The sequence below is a fragment of the Nelumbo nucifera genome, chromosome 7 (genome assembly GCF_055504915.1).
Source record: "Nelumbo nucifera cultivar China Antique chromosome 7, China Antique-T2T, whole genome shotgun sequence".
In the NCBI taxonomy this organism is placed as follows: domain Eukaryota; kingdom Viridiplantae; phylum Streptophyta; class Magnoliopsida; order Proteales; family Nelumbonaceae; genus Nelumbo; species Nelumbo nucifera.
Genome location: NC_142655.1, coordinates 55200478 through 55216822, shown reverse-complemented (window position 1 = coordinate 55216822; position 16345 = coordinate 55200478). Strand labels below are relative to the sequence as shown.

At 39.9% G+C, this 16345-nt stretch overlaps 1 protein-coding gene across 1 annotated transcript in view; it reads left to right on the top strand.

Moving 5' to 3' along the window:
• FC2 (ferrochelatase 2) overlaps window positions 1-16345 on the top strand; it is a 102290-nt gene that overhangs the window by 20132 nt on the left and 65813 nt on the right. The window contains exon 3 of the mRNA XM_010262285.3: window positions 2789-2932. Coding sequence (XP_010260587.1) covers window positions 2789-2932 — 144 coding nt within the window. The remainder of the gene's footprint in view (window positions 1-2788; window positions 2933-16345) is intronic.

Genomic DNA, 16345 nt, shown 5'->3' with positions numbered 1-16345 from the left:
ATAGGCAGGAGATGTTTTGGGCTTACTTGTGAGACTAAATTTGTCAAAGGGCTCTCCATCTGCTCCTTGGATGGTGACAGTTGTAAATTTTAACTATTATTATTAATGAAAGTTATCGTTTCCTATCAAAAACAAATTTGTCATAGGGGTAACTTATTCGTTTTAAATTTTATTTGGAGTCCAGTTATTGCAAGTTTATATCTCTCCTCATGTATGTGTGCTTTGCCTAAGAGAAGGGGAATCAGCAGATCATCTACTCATTCATTGTAGCTTTTCTCAAAAGATATGGTGGCATTTTTTAAACCTGTTAGGCTATAGTTGGGTCTCTCCCAAACACATTTAGGAGTTTCTCAACCAGTGGTATGGGCCAGGTTCGAGCAGAAGAGGTAAAGTGTATTGGCAAACCGTGGTTCATGCAGTCTTGTGGGGAATTTGGGAGGAAAGAAACAGGCGTATTTTTGAAAACAGATCTAGATCTCTAGAGGACCTAATCGTAGATATCTTCTTCTGTTGTAACTCATGGGCCGTTAACAGTGAGATGTTTCAAGACCTATCCCTTAATGATCTTAACAGAAATATCCAATTCATCCTTCTTCTCCCAAATCACCCTCAACCAACCAAAAGTCTTCAGCTTCATCGAATTGAAGCAGGGATGATTCTAAATTTTGATGGGTGTGCTGCAGGCAATTCGGGCAAAGCTGGGATAAGTGGAATTTTGAGGGATGAACAGGGACTGATTTGTTGGGCGTTTAGTGGTCCATTAGGTATTACAGACTCAAAAAAGGCTGAAGTGATGGCAGCCCTCACAGGTATCAGAATCATAAAAAGCCTAGGCATTCAGAAATTATCCATAGTAGAAGATTCGGTCAATACCATCAAATGGCCGAAAGAGAAGGAGGGGGGCCCATGGAGGTTGAGTCATTATCTGTCAGAGGCAAGAGACACCCTGGAGCATTTGAATGTTATTCTGAAGTGGATCCTGAGGGAGATGAATCATATTGCTGATGGATTAGCTAAATTGGGAGCGAACCTAGAAAATTTATACAGCAACAAGCTTCCCCCCTTGTAATTTTGTATTTCTGCTGTTTTCTCTTTTAGTACACCTACTCATGTACTTATTATCTCTATCAATGAAATCTGGTTAACTTTTTCTCAAAAAAAAAAAAAAAAGTTATTGAAGCCATTGGTAGGGTTCATTTCAAGTTTCACAGTCGTTGGGTCAATAGGTTAGATATCCCCCTTAGTATTCAGTGGAAATTCCATAATTATTGTGAAAAATAGTTTATCCCACTATTTCCTATTCATGTTTTCTCTCTCAGAAGAATGGAATGAGAAATTGGATTTTTTTGCTTTTGGAACATGTTTTAGTTATTTCCTTAAAACCTACCCCTCATCTACTACTCTATCCTACTATGTTATTTTTCTTAGGTTCTCTTCATTTCAGTAGGTTTGATTTAAATATAGATTGGAACTGTAGTTCTACATATTAGAAGACATAAAAAGTTATTAATTCAACCTATCTGTAACCTCCAAGTAACTAAGTAAGTTTTTCCATCCTTTCAGATTTTACTGAGTTCCTACAAGCATTTATCTATCTGTTCTTTATGGCATCACATTTTTTTGACTAACTTTTCCACATTTTTTTTGTTCTTGGTTCTGAGGTGTACACAAATGTTTCATGTACCACATTTATTCCATATACGTATTTACTATGGTCCTTCTGCTGCCTCAAAATATACCAAGTGGCATCTCCAATATATAGTCTCATGGCATGCATCACAAAATAGCAAGATGTCATGTGCATATTTGGGTAGAGGATCCATTTTTACCCAACATTTGAATCACTTTACTTTGGTTGACTACCTTGGCATAACCTTCTTTCACTTAGGAAGCAACTTTCAGACGCACCATTAATTATCCACTGAAAGGGAGGTAGTAGATAATGCATTTTGACGTCCATTGACACCATTTATCTCTGGCCTCTGAACCTAACCTTCTGCAATAGATATTTAGGCCTGGTTTGTTTGCAACCAATTTCATTTGCACTGGGGCAAAACTATAGGAGTGCAAATGAATGAATGCAAATTATGGTTTATTTTTGTTTTAGTTTTTACCTTATTTTGTTTGTTTGCAGTGTAGATGAAGTAAATTAATACCTAAAACAAAGTAATGCAAAGCCCAAAATAAAATTGAACTAGAATTTTCACTCCCATGCATTTGTACTAGTGCAAATGATATTGCATTACAAACAAATGGAGCCTTAATAACACTCCAAAACTCCATTGTGCATAACCCTATGCATTCTCTGTCTTAGATGCCACCTAGAATAAATGCACTTATTGGCCTCCAATACACTATAAAAAATTTGTCATTTGTCCACTTATTGTAGCTCTTGTCCTTTTAGAGATCTTTGCATTCCTTCTATTCCGAGGTCATATCACCTAAAAGCGCATCTTCCACCATATGGCTTTGCCTTTTATGATGGAAGATTTCATAGCTTAGCTGATTACTAGATCAGCCCACTATGGGGGTAAATTCTTGTTTTTGAAAAGGATCAAGAGATAAGAATTTGTAATATTCCCTGCAGATTAAAATGTAATAAGATAAAAATTGTTAATTTCTTCAGATAAAGATGCAGTGTAAACTTAAATGCTTGTCACCAAACTCACCACATGGTTTGTATTATATAGGCTTTTTTCTTGGATTCAACCACTCTTCTACTATCACATCTTCATCTTAGAATTTTCTTTTTTTCCCCTTTTCAAGTTTTTGACATTTTAAATGACAGGATATTATTCGGCTGCCAAGATTGTTCCGATTTCTTCAAAAGCCTCTGGCACAATTCATATCTGTGGTGAGGGCACCTAAGAGCAAAGAAGGATATGCTTCAATCGGTGGTGGTTCTCCTCTTCGACAGATAACTGATGCACAGGCATGATTTATCAGCATTCATTAGCCTTTTTTGCAACTGTACCCCATTATGCATTTGTATTTTCTAGCAAGGAACCTTTTCTGATGAAGAAGTCATCTTCAACATTTTCTCATACTTTGTAGTTTATTTGATGATTATTGAGCAATTTACTTGTAAATAATGATAAGTGAACTAGTTCCAAACTTGTGACCAAAACTTTGGCTATATTTTCTCTGTTCAACATTACACATTGATGAAAATTATATACCATAAGATAGACTTTTTAGTCAATCATATAGCAACCGAATTTAACTGGTCTTTGCTCATTCAGCTACCTATATCTGTGGCTTTTAGTGAACTAATTCCAAAGCATATCCCTTGTGTGCAAAAGTTTTGCTTTTATTCTCTCTGTTCAATTTATAACATCAAAAGTTATTCTCAGGGGGTGGGGGTGGGGTGGGGTGAGGATAGATGTTTTATTTCCTTTCTTGAGATGATACTTTTTGTGGTCTCTGGCTGGTGTCAACCTGGCATATTCTGTACTTCTTGTATCTAATTTAGTTTTACACATCAATGAAATTGTTTGATTGGTTTCTGATAGAAATGAAGCCTGGCCTATCCTGTACCTATTTACCATCTTTCCACCTTTAGAATTCCAGCTAGAGTTGCAAATCGACTAGAGAATATCATGAGAGACTTCCTTTGGGAACCAGGGGACGAGAAGAGGGATCTTCTTGTGAAGTGGGTGCAAGTTAGCAAACCAAAGGAGCAGGGTGGACTTGGAATAGGGAACCTAGCCTCCAGAAATACAGCACTGTTACGGAAATGGTTATGGAGATTTCTGATGGAAAATGACATACTTGTGGCATACAGTAATTGCAAGCATTCATGGGACACCGAATAATGGATGGGATGCAGAAGTAGCCTCTTCAGCAACCTCTCTGCCTCCTTGGAAATCAATACAGGTGGTGTACCCAAATTTTATCAACTATATCAGATATGATGTGGGAAGTGGGACCTGGGTATTGTTTTGGGAAGACCTTTGGATGGTTGAAACCCCCCTTCAGTTTGCCTTTCCTAGCCTTTATTCCTTGTTGAACTATAAACAACAACCTGTCTCGAGATTTGCTTCCTTGACTCCTTCAGGGATTAACTGGGATTTCGGGTTTAGAAGGGGTTTGAGGGACAATGAATGTGAGGTACTCATCCAATCACTGGGTAAACTCGACCAAACTTTCCCTGATCAGTCAAGGGAGGACACTAGAATTTGGTCTTGTACCCCTAATGGTATTTTCACTTGTGCTTCCTTAATGTTCTCTTGCAGTCCAATAACTTGGGGGAGAACTTTCCTGTGAAAGAAGTTTGGAGCAAGCTTATCCCACCTAAAATCCAGGCTTTGTGTTGGGAAGTTTGTCTTGGAAAGATAAATACCTGTGATTTGCTTCAGAAAAGAAGGCCAAATGTTAGCCTCTCACCCCACATATGCTTCCTTTGCCATGCAAGTGGTGAAACCCTATCTCATTTATTGCTGTCTTGCTCTTTTATTCTTGGTATTTGGGAATTCTGCTGCTCTCTTTTTGGCTACAGGTGGATATCTCCACAGGATATAGTGTGCTTATTGCCCAAGCTTCTTAAGACAACCAAGAAAGGGGAAGAATTATGTGGAAAGCAATTTGGACTGTAGTAGTATGGACTGTGAGAGGAAAGAAATAGAAGAATTTTTAATGAGAAAATCAGATCAAAGGAGGAATTATGTGAAGTTATTCTAAATATAGCAGCTCACTAGATAAGGACAATTGATGCATTCAAAGATTTTTTAGTAAATGACATCATAAGGGCATGGTCTGAAGTGGCAGCCTCCTCAAGAGAAAAGGAAAAGAGGGTTATGGTATGGTCACCCCAGCAGAAAATAAAATAAATTTGAATTTTAATGGGAGCTCCATGGGAAACATTGGAATGACAGGTTTTGGAGGAGTTTTTAGAGACTGCACAGGGAAAGTTTTGGCTATGTTTTCAGGTCCCTTGGGATTGGGAGACTCATTAAAGGCAGAATTGATCGTACTACTTCAAGGCTTAAGACTTGCCAAACAAGCAAACTTTCAACAGTTGGAAGTAGAGGGGGGATACAAAGCTTATCATTTCTTGGGCAAAGATTATTCAGCTCATGCCATGGATCTATATAGGGAAATTGAAAGCATAAAACAGGAGCTGAACATTACTTTCAATTGGGTAAGAAGGACTGAAAATGGGATGGCTGATACTCTTGCAAAACAGAATAGGCAACAATTGTTTTGGGTGCAATTGTAACATTTGTACCTTGTGGGGATTGATGGGACTCATTGTAATTTCAAAATTTAGCACTTTTTAATACAATTCTCAGTTCTTTTTGCTGATAAAAATGTTAGTGGTGTTAGTGAAGGGGTATTTCAGTCTTTGTACTTGTTGAGAATGCTGATGTGTACTGTTATATTAGTTCGAGTGCCTCTTACTTAAAGAAGGGCACTCAAGTCTTTTCCAATAAGTTAATAATATAATAACAGGTCTGGCCGAATCAAGGGATCAACTTTTTCCCTAATTCGAACCAGCCTTTCTCTCTTTTCTCTCTTCTCTCTTTTCTTCTTTCCTCTCCTACTTCTTGCTGTCTACTTTACTCTACAGTCAACGAACAAGACAGAATTCTATGGCAGGTCAAACTTCAACAAAAAAAAATGAAACCAATCAAGCAGGAGATGGATATAGAAAGCATCATGGACCTATAGGCATGAGTTTAGGGAAATAGAAAGCATCAAGCAGGAGCTGGACATAACTTTCAATTGGGTTAGAAGGACAGCAAATGGATGGTTGATACTCTAGCAAAACAAGGGGTGAATAGAGAACTATCGTTTTGGGTACTATTGCAATCTTGTAACTTTTTTTTTGATCAATAACAGAAACTATTCATTAATAAAACAGCAATTACATATAATCCTCTGGGGAGAGATAAAATGTCTTAACTCTCCCCAAGATATCAAGAATCAAGAAATTATATTATAGCCCAGAACATTTTCTCCCTTCCCATCTCTTGTTTTGCTAAAGTATCCACAAAAGCATTTGCACTTATCTTCACCCATTGAATCTGAATTTCTAACCCCCTGGTTAGCCATTTGAACTCCCCTCTCTCATTGGCATATTTCCAAAGTCCACTGTCCTGTAGCCAACTTATAACTATCTTGGAGTCTCCTTCGACAACTAACTTTTGAATATTGTGATCTTGTGACTTTGTTGGGACTGGATTGTTATTTTGGGTGGATATACCCTTTTATTGTACTAACCAGCTTCATACTTTAATATAATTCTAAATTTCTGGCTGATAAAAAAATGAAAATTATATACTGTAGGATATTCTTTTTAATTGACTATACAGCACTCAAACATAGCTGTTTTTAACTTGGTCAACTGGCTATATCTGTTACCTTATTATAGCATCATTTTTTTTTTCTAGTTCTTCCTTGAGAAAATTCCTGCTAAAGTTCTTAGTAGTTTTATGAATGAAGTCTCGGGAGAGTAATGCTTGAATGGTTTTAAACTTCAGTTTCAGTCTAAACTTCTGTCCATGTGGGAGTGAAGTTGATTTGTGGGAATTTATGGAAACTACTTTTTTGATCAGAAATGGTAATTTTCATTAAATTAATAAGAGGTTAATGCAAGTTTTTTGAACAGGCACCCAAAGAGAGTGCTGTAACCCAGAAAGTAATCTCTTATTACTAGGCTGCCCGCTACCGAAAAGAAATCAGTCCTAGTTGGTCCTTGTTTAGCTAAACCATCAGCCAAACTATTGGCTGACCTTCTAACCCAATTAAATTTTACATCTATTTCCTTGTTAGCGACCAGATTTCTCTCATAGCTTGTCTATGTATTCATAACCCCAAGCTTCCTTCCTGCATCCATCCTATTACTGACCTTGAGTCTCCTGCTTCAATCTGATGAAATCCCAACTGCTTGGGGAACTTCTTTTCACCTACTTAGGGATGCTGACTGGGGGATCTTCAAACCCAGGTGTTTTATGAAGGCCAATTATGGAGAGCGTTGAGAAGAGGTTGGATGGGTGGAAAGCAAAATACTTATCATTGGGGGGGGGAGAATAACATTAGTCAAGTGTCCTCTCAAGCTTACCAACTTATTACATGTCATTACTAGAGATACAGACAAAGGTGGCTGAAAAAATTGAAAAAGTTCAGAGGGATTTCTTAAGGGAAGGGGTGTGTGGGGGAAAGAAGTTTCACTTGGGAAAGTGGGGGTGCAGGCTGAAGGAGAAGGGTGGTTGGTTTTGGCTGTCGAAGTGTCACTCTGGTTAATAGGAACGGAGGAGGAAGAATAAGGAGCTGACCTGGAAAGTGGAGTACTACATGGAAATCTTTGGCTGGAGCAAGAAAGGCTTGGGACAGAAGAAAATACTTTTGGAAATGAAAAGATGGATCCAAATGTACCATTGGGCTGTTCCTTTTAAGGCTAATTATTTGAATAATTTTGAGTTTCATCCAACAGTGCCAAATCCCTCTTATGTGGAGATCTTAAATTCAAATCCATTGGCGGGTGGTCAAGTGTCAGTTGTTGAAAAAAGGAAGTCGAAGGGGGTGGGCCCAAAGCTTGGACTTATATGGATAAAGTACTGCACCGGTAAGATATGGACCGAAGGGATTAGAGACTGAACCAGATATCCTTTCTACAAATCACGTGACCAGATTAAACCCTCTTGCTTGATAGATCCATTATATGGTCTATCTTTGTCTTCTCGTGAGAGGCCCAACGGAAAGAAAAAAGAGAAAATTCAGTTTGGGAAAGGTAAGATGGCCCTACGTTTGAGGTCCAGGAATTCAATTGGCAGTAGAACATCGATCACTAGGAAGAACTCCAAAGGCAATGTTTCAAAAAATAGGAAGGCTGATGAGATTTGGGAATGGGTGGTAACAAAGTTCAACCAAGAACATAATGCAATTAGTATGAATCTTGGACAGGAAAGTTCCCCTTTGAAGGATGGATCTCTTCAAGATACCAAAGCGATGGAGAATTTGTCTTCCTCTGCTGAGCTGGAGCTTGTGGATGTTAGTGGTGGGAAAGACCAGAGTTTTCTCACAGATTCAGAAGTGATGGGGCAAGAGAATTCGTGGTTCGACTGCAGCGAAGAGGTAGTCTGGTCTTCCCTTGTCTATGTTTGAGGAAGAGATAGTGTCAGAAAACTAAGTGTTTAGGGGTGAAGCTTGCTCGCGGGAGCTTGAGGCAGCTTCTTTTTCGGATGTTTCTGGGGTCTCAGTGCAAAGTTCCAAAACCCTTGAGGGAGATGTTGTAAGTACTCAGGCTGGTAAGAGTTCTGAGGAAAAAGAAGATAGTTTTCTCAGAAGTCTTGTGGGAAAATTAGGAAGAGATCTTGGTAGGAAGACACAGGGAACAAGGAAACTTGGTTATTGAAACAGCATGCTTCTTGAAATCATCAGTAGTTTCTAAGAAGACGAAGAACACCAATACTGGGCATCTAATTCACATTACCAAAGTCTTCAGGCTGAAAGATGAACTCATTAGTGCAGGCTCAAGCAGCAAATTCAAGAGAGTGTATAGAAGGAAAAGATTGAAAGACAAAACTTGTTTGATCAGAGACACTATTGTTGAGAATCTATTGAGCTGTTTTCCAGTTGGTGGTGATAAGGGAGATAAATTAGCAGGGTTCACAGAAGAGGTTTTAGCAAAAGAAGGGGTGTTGTCAGGGGAAGAGGATGCTTTAGAAGAAGTTGATGAAGTGGAAGAGCAAGAGGAAGGAGTGGAATTGGATAGAGTTTGAAAAATTGAGCAAACAGTGGATGTGGAAATGGTGGTGGAAACTGGTGTTCAAGTGAGTAAAATGGTGAGCTTATTGGTTTTAGCAGGGGAAGAATATACTAGAAGAGCACTTCAGGAGTTAGAGCTACAGTACCCGCTGAATGCTGAAAGCCCTTGATATGATTGGTGTCAGTTTTTGGTTTTCTGATTAGGGAGATTTTCTGTTGGGTGGGCATCTTGGCATTGGTTAACCGAGGGTTCTCTACTTCGGAAGCAAGTTTATGGGTTAATTTTCTGCAGCTTCAAGGTCAAAGTTTCTTTTTTTGTTTCTGGGTTTGGGATTTTGGATTTTTCTCTTGGGTGCTTTGTCATTCTTAGTGGGTGATATCTTTTCACCTATAATGTACTTTTTTCTTCTCTTAATAAATTTCCTTTTTTATTTACTACCCAAAAAAATCTTTATGGAGAAGAGTGGTGGTGGGTAAGTATGGGGTGGGAATAGGGAGCTAAGGTCTTCATATGGGCTGAGTGTGTGGAAGGGGATCATGAAATTCAACCAAGAATTCAGATGCTTAACAAGTTTCTCAGTAGGAGATGGAGCAAGAATCAGGTTTTGGGAGGATGATTGGTGTGAGGCAGGTAAATTGAGTGATCTATGTTCAAGGCTGTATAGGTTATTGCCAGTATTATGAAAGGAGGGGTGAACAGTTAATTTAGTGCCCATAGTTCAGAAGGCCTTTGCTGGATAGAGAAGTGGATGAATGCATATCATTATTGGCTTGCTGTTTCATCTTTGGAAGCAGAAAGTATTTGAATCAATTGTGTTAGTTTGCAATGGTTGCTTAGGAGGAATCTTCGGAATGGATTTACGTTCTGTGGCAGTGTTTCTGAACATTGTAAAACCAGACGATATCCCAAGAAAAATTGAGTTTCTGGCTGATGGTACTTAATACAGTGTTTGGCTAGCAACTTCCATTGAAGCTGCGCTGTGGAAGGATACTTGCAGGGAGGAAGACGAAGGGGTGGGGGACCTAGTGCTACGTGACAAACAACAACTACACATCGTGAGTGCTGAAACTCTATACCCAAAAGCAGCGAATCAAAATCTGCAGACCTCGAAAGGAGTGGAGCAGGAAGAAGTTATGCTCACCTCCTCACGTGAAGAAGGGCTGGCATGTGACAGTCAGCATGCGGAAGCATTGACCAAATGGGGAACAACTTCATTAATGAGCTCTTCGATAGGTCTGAGGTGCCGGAACTTGAAAAGTCAGGAAGGAATGTTCGAAAAGGATTTTGAAAAGGCAAATTTTGAACAAGGATCTAGCAAAATTTAGACTTGAGTCTTGAAGTGGGCTGGGTAGTATCAATTTAGGCTCGGGTTATAAGAGCGGTGGGCCCAAGGCCAGGACTCAATTGGGTAAAAGAACCCCTGGGCCTGTGAGGGTTGAGTTAAAGGGGTTGGAGACGGGCCCAGAAAGTCTCTCTACAATGCAAGTGACCAGCTTAAGTAGTGGTGCTTCAGTAGACCAACTTTATAGTCCATCTTCTTCTCATAGGGAGGAACCTGGTGAAAGAAAAATAGAAAGGCTTTGTTTCAGGAAGAACAAGACGCATCTGCAATTGAGATCCAGGAAGTCTTCACTAGGTAGGATTTCTGATGGCTCTGAGCCCACAATTAAAGAAGATTCTCTACAAAAGCTTGAGGCCGTTGCCAAGGTTTGTGATGCAAGTGCTCCTATGGATACTGAAGAGCAGGGATCTCACATGAATGTATCGGCAGGATGGACTTTCATTGTAGGAAAAGGAAAGTTGATTAGAGAAAGTTGTTAGGACCTTTCAAACCAAAGCTAAAAAGAAATGAAGGAGCAAGGAAGGTCTTGGCTGAGGCTAGAAAAAGAAATGAAAAGAGGTGGATCTGGGTGATCGTGAAGTTTGACAAAAATGGCAAGAAGATGATCATTGGTGGTTCAGGGGCGACTCTCAACGACTCTCATTATCTCAGATCAGTGGTGGGCCTGATAGGATTGGGGAATATTCCAATCCTAGGGGACTAGTTATCATTCTGAAACTCAAGTTTCATTGTGTTTGGAGAGTTCAGTCTCTGTTGTAACAGAGAAGCCAGAAGGGGAGGAAGAGACGGGTTTGGATAGGATCTCTAGTGCTGGTGCTGAGCCAGAAATTGAAGGCAAGGTTGAAGGAAAGGATGTATCGGATGTTGTTGAGTCTACTGGAGATCAGGATGAAAAAACGCAGAAGATAGCCTGTATTTCGAGGAGGCCAAGATTGGAAGGCTGGGTGTTGATTTGGGCCGAAGGAGTAATCTGGAAGAGAATGAGGAGGATCAGAGTAATGGGTTAATAAGCAAGAAACCACGTAATATGAGATCTCTCAACATAGTTCATGTGACAAAGATATTTTCAAGACTAAAAATTGGCTTGGCAGGGGCAGGACCTACACAAAAAATACAAATGGGTATATAGAAGGAAGAGAGTAAGAGGTAATGGGACTCCTGAAACTGGTCAGAGGGGGTGGCATTGCAAGTTCAGTCACAACCTCCCCCTACTTTGAAGAATCAACAGGAAAACAAGGTGGGTGGTGTTGATTCTGAATCTAGTGGAATCAAGCTGCCACAGGATACTGTCGTTGATGGAGAAGACTCAAGTGATGTGGCTATCCAGAAATTAGTTGATAGAAAGGTGATGTTGGGAAAATCTTGGGTCTGTTTTTTTGGGGTGGTGAGGAATTTGCCAGGAGGGCCTTTGAGAAATTTGAAAGAACAATATAGGAAGAGAAAGAGAAAAAGAAAGCTTTTACACGAGGGAGCAAGGCTTGGGATGAGGATTATTCAATTCAAGAGGATGAGCTTACAGATGAAGACTGATGTGGGCTTTAGAAAGGCTCACAGCTTTGGTTCTGTGGTGGTCTGGTGGTCCTAGTTTTGTTGGATCTTGTAGAGGGCTTGTTCTGTTCTTTCTCTAGGTTCTGATTGGGTTTTCCTTGGGTGTAAGCAGTGGTTTTCTTAGGCCTTTGGGAGTTTATTGGGGCTGCTAACATTCTTGTGGTGATATCTTATCACCCTATGTTGTACTTATGCCTTTTTTTTTATTTTAATGAAAATTTCTCTTTATTCTTCAAAAAAGAAAAAAGAATGAGGATTTCAGACTAGATTCCAGAGATATTACCTCTCTAATAGGATTACCAAACATCTGGCCTAGGTAGGTTCTAGAAATCCAAACCATTAATGGTCTTATAATCCTCTAATCCTTTCCAAAGGTTCACACCATAAGAAGATGACACCTCTGTTGATCTCCACCCAATGTTAACAACACCATATTGGAGAAGTTAATGAGAGATTTCCTGTGGGAACCGAGGGAGGAAAAGCGGGATCATAGAGTTAGCTGGGAGATAGTTTGTAGGAGTAAGACATGTGGTGGTTTGGGGCTTGGGAATATTAGGAGAAGGAATATGACTCTGTTGGGAAAGTGGTTGTGGAGATTCCCCTTGGAGAAGGAGAAGCTATGGGCTAGAATTGTGGCAAGTATTCATGGGCTGGAGCATAGTGGATGGGACGCTGGAACCGGAGCTAGGACCACAATCATTCTCCTTGGAAAGCCATTCATGACCTGCTACCAGTTTTCTCCCCTAATATCAGGTATGATTTGAATTCCGGTAACTTCATAAAATTCTGGGAACAAACCTGGGTGGGGAGTGCCCCTCTAAAGGATCAGTTTCCTTCTTTGTTTGCTCTTTCTGATCTGAAAAATGAGCCAATCTCGTCTTTTACCACCCTGTCCTCTTCCACTTCTGGGATTGGGTGGAACTTGGGTCTAAGAAGGGATTTGAGGGACTCAGACTTTGACAATATTTTGAGCCTTATTGCAATTCTTGATAACGTTGTCTTAGACTCCACTAGGGCGGATTCTAGAATTTGGACACCTTCTCCCAACGACATTTTTTCTTGTGCTTCTTTCTTCAAAGTCTTAAGTCAGTCCACCAGTCTTACCTTCCCTCCTTTTCCTGTTGATGAGGTTTGGTGCAGAGCAATACCTCCTAGGGTTGGTAGTTTTTGTTGGGAAGCCTATCTGGAAAGAATCAACACTGGTGATCTACTCCAAAAGAAGAGACCCAATACTTGTTTGTCACCTCAGTGGTGTGTTCTTTGTAAAGCGGATGGGGAGACTGGTTTTCACCTACTGGTGTCTTGCCATTTTGCGAGGTCAATTTGGGAATGGGCTTTGTCCTTATTTGGATGTAGTTGGAATACCCCATCAGACTTGCAAGGCCTTTTTTCCCCTTCTCTTTTCAGGTGGCGGATAAAAAGGGGAAGGACAATGTGGAGAGGACTAAGGGCTGCAGTATGTTGGACACTTTGGGAAGAAAGAAACTCCAGGATATTCTCAGAAGCTCAGAGAGGAGTAGCAGATCTGAGGGCTATCATTCATATTAGGGCGGTACAGTGGCTGAAATCTTTGGAGCTTTTCACAGATTACATTGTGGATGACATGTTGAGGAAGTGGGGTGAAATTGCAAATTGCACACAGACTAAGTCAGTAACGAGTGTGGCTTGGACCCCTCCACCTAGTGGATTCGTGAAACTAAACTTTGATGGGTGTAGCAGGGGAAATCCGGGACAATCGGGGATTGGGGGTGTTTTTAGGGATGAAAATGGGGTCATTTCTGCTATGTTCTCAGGCCCAATTGGAGTGGGTGACTCCCTTAGAGCTGAGATCTTTGCAGTTATGGAAGGAGTACAGAAAGCTAAGGAGTTGAACATCAGGAAACTCTTAATTGAAGGGGATTCAAAGGTGGTGATAGGGTGGTTGATTAAAGATCACAATGGCTTATGGAAGTACAATAATGAGAGGAGGAAATTCAAGTGGCTGGTGCGGGAGATGGAAGTTAAGATACTTTGGGTTAAAAGATCGACTAATTCCCTAGTTGACGGTTTAGCTAAACAAGGGGCAGAAAGGGATTCACTTTTTTGGGCTAAGCTGTAACTATAGTGTGTTTTCTTTCTTTTTTTCTTTTCTTGAGGTTCTTTGTTGCTCTTGGAAGATAAGCGTGTTTGTCTTCCTATTGTAAATCTTCTTTTGATGAGTTAATGAAAGTGTTATTGATAAAAAAAAAGGCAATTACCCTTCTCCACAAAGACTCTCAATCCCAAACCTCCCAACCACTTTCCCAATAAAGCTTTGTTGAGCAGCCTCACCTTATGGATCTTCAAACCATATCCTTCTCAACCCTACATACCCAATCTTACTTTCTAAATGAAAATTTCTACAAGCTCTCTGCTACTAGAATAAAACCAACAACTATTAACTGGATTTTCCCCTAAATGTCCCTTTTGGTATGCTTCTAGCTCATTTGGACCTTACTTGCATTAATAATTTTTTCTTACTGGTGCTAGTGGTCATCAGGGTTGCTCCTAGATTCAATAAATATACTCATTTCTATCTTTATGTATTTTGAGATTCATGTGTCTCCTAAATGCTTCAATTTGTTAATTGATGTAGCATCTATGTATCTTTTTTCTTAAAGGTAAAATGAAAAATATATTACCAACAAAAGAAAATAGGGAAGAAGAATGGTATGGCCTTTGTGCGCAATCTTGAGAACATTGCTGATCTCTATGACGCTTATGTAGGAAGGCACAAAAAGGAGCAGGATCCAGTATAGAAGGAAGACATACCTGACGAATGTGCTTCTCCTCCATACTACTATACCCTTGAGGAGAAGTAGGGTAGAATGGTTCAGACTCAAAAAAGGAAACATCCATAGAGACAAAGTACTTATAACCAATGGGACCAAAACACCAATAACTCTTTTGAGAAGAGGGGTACCCAAGGAAGATACATGGAATAGACCGAGGGTCCAACTTACCACGGGAAGGAGACAAATCATACAAAAAGGCATGACATCCGAACACTCGTAGGAATGGAAAATAAGGGGGACTGAGGGAACAACAAATGATGAGGGGCCTTATAGTTAAACTTTGGAGGGCATACAATTGATGACGTGCGATAGAAAGTACAACATCCATCTAAAACCATTTAGGTACATTCATATGTAACATCTTCCCTTGTGCTACTTCAAGAAGGTGTTGGTTCTTTCTTTCTACAACACCGTTTTGTTGCGGAGTTCTTGCACGTGAATTCCGATGGAATGATCCATGGGAAGCAAAAAATTCATTTAGATTACCATGGAAACATTCTTTTGCATTATCTGATTGAAATATCTGAATCTCAACATGAAATTGCGTGAACACCATCCTTTGGAAGTCCCTTATAATTTTTGGAACTTTGTCTCTAGTATGCATGGGAAATACCCATGTATAGCAAGAGAAGTCATCAATCAGAGTGATAAAGTACTTATAACCACCCTTTGAAGTAATAGTGGTAGGTCCGCAGACATCGGAATACACAATATGAAAAGGAAAATTCGATCTTTTATTACTTGAATAAAAAGTTGTTCTACATTGTTTGCTCAACTGACACGTTTAACACTGGAAATCTAACACTAAACATGACTTAAACAAAAAAAGAAACAAAGACTTTAGTATTTCAAAGGACACATGACCCAACCGATTATGCCACAAAAATACTTGACTCTTATTTGATTGACTCAACTGGTTATGTGACTTCAAAGTTGACATTGAGAAACCAACCTTGTTGTCAAGAGTGTAGAGACTATCTACTAAGCTTCCTCTACCAATCGTCCTCCCAAAAGTTAGATCTTGAAAAACACATGAACTAGGAAAAAGGTTACACTATGGTTTAAGGAGTTTGTGATACTACTAATGGAAAGTAAATTGATAGGAAGTTTATGTACATGCAATACATTATTAAGGTTAAGGCCATGGGCAAGAGATATTGATCCTTAGCCTACAATGGAGGAGAAAGATCCATCTGCAAGCCTCACATTATCTCTCCTGAACAAAAGGTTGTAAGACTAGAAAAGATTTGGCCTACCGGTCATGTGGTTGGAGGTCCTAGAGTCAATGATCCAAGGGGAATTAGTGGCGGTAGAAACATGGAAGGCCGAGGCAGCATTACTTGATGTAGACGCAAATGTAGTGGAGGGAGTACCAGTAGTAGTGTTGTCCATCTGACGTAAAGCCTTATCATAAGACTCTAGATGATCACGAATGGAATTGATGATATCTTCCTTGGGGTCAGAACAAGTTTGATGATTTTGAGTAGTACCAGTAGACATACCACCATGCTTAGTATCTCGAGTTGCCACATTAGCTGTACTATACTATTTTTGGCCCTTTTGTTTTTTTTCCTGCCCACTTCAGCTTTCCTACGAGATTCTAACAAGTCTCACACGTAGGTCTAGAGCATCAGCAGTGGGTACACCACAACTTATCCTTATCATCATTCTTCTTAAACTCACTCTCCTTTATCACATTACCACTTGCAGCCAAAGCTATCAGCTGCTCCCCCTCAGTTGAAACCATCACACTTTGTCTACTTTCTTTGGACTGGATCAAGGCATATGCCTCTTACAGTTACATAGAGTTTCACCCCCTTAGACCACTCCAGATAGTTCTGGCCATTCAAGGGACTAATTGATATAGGAAACATCATGTTAACAGTCCCTACACTGGCTGTTCCCCGTGATGTGGTGACCCCAGAAGAAGTA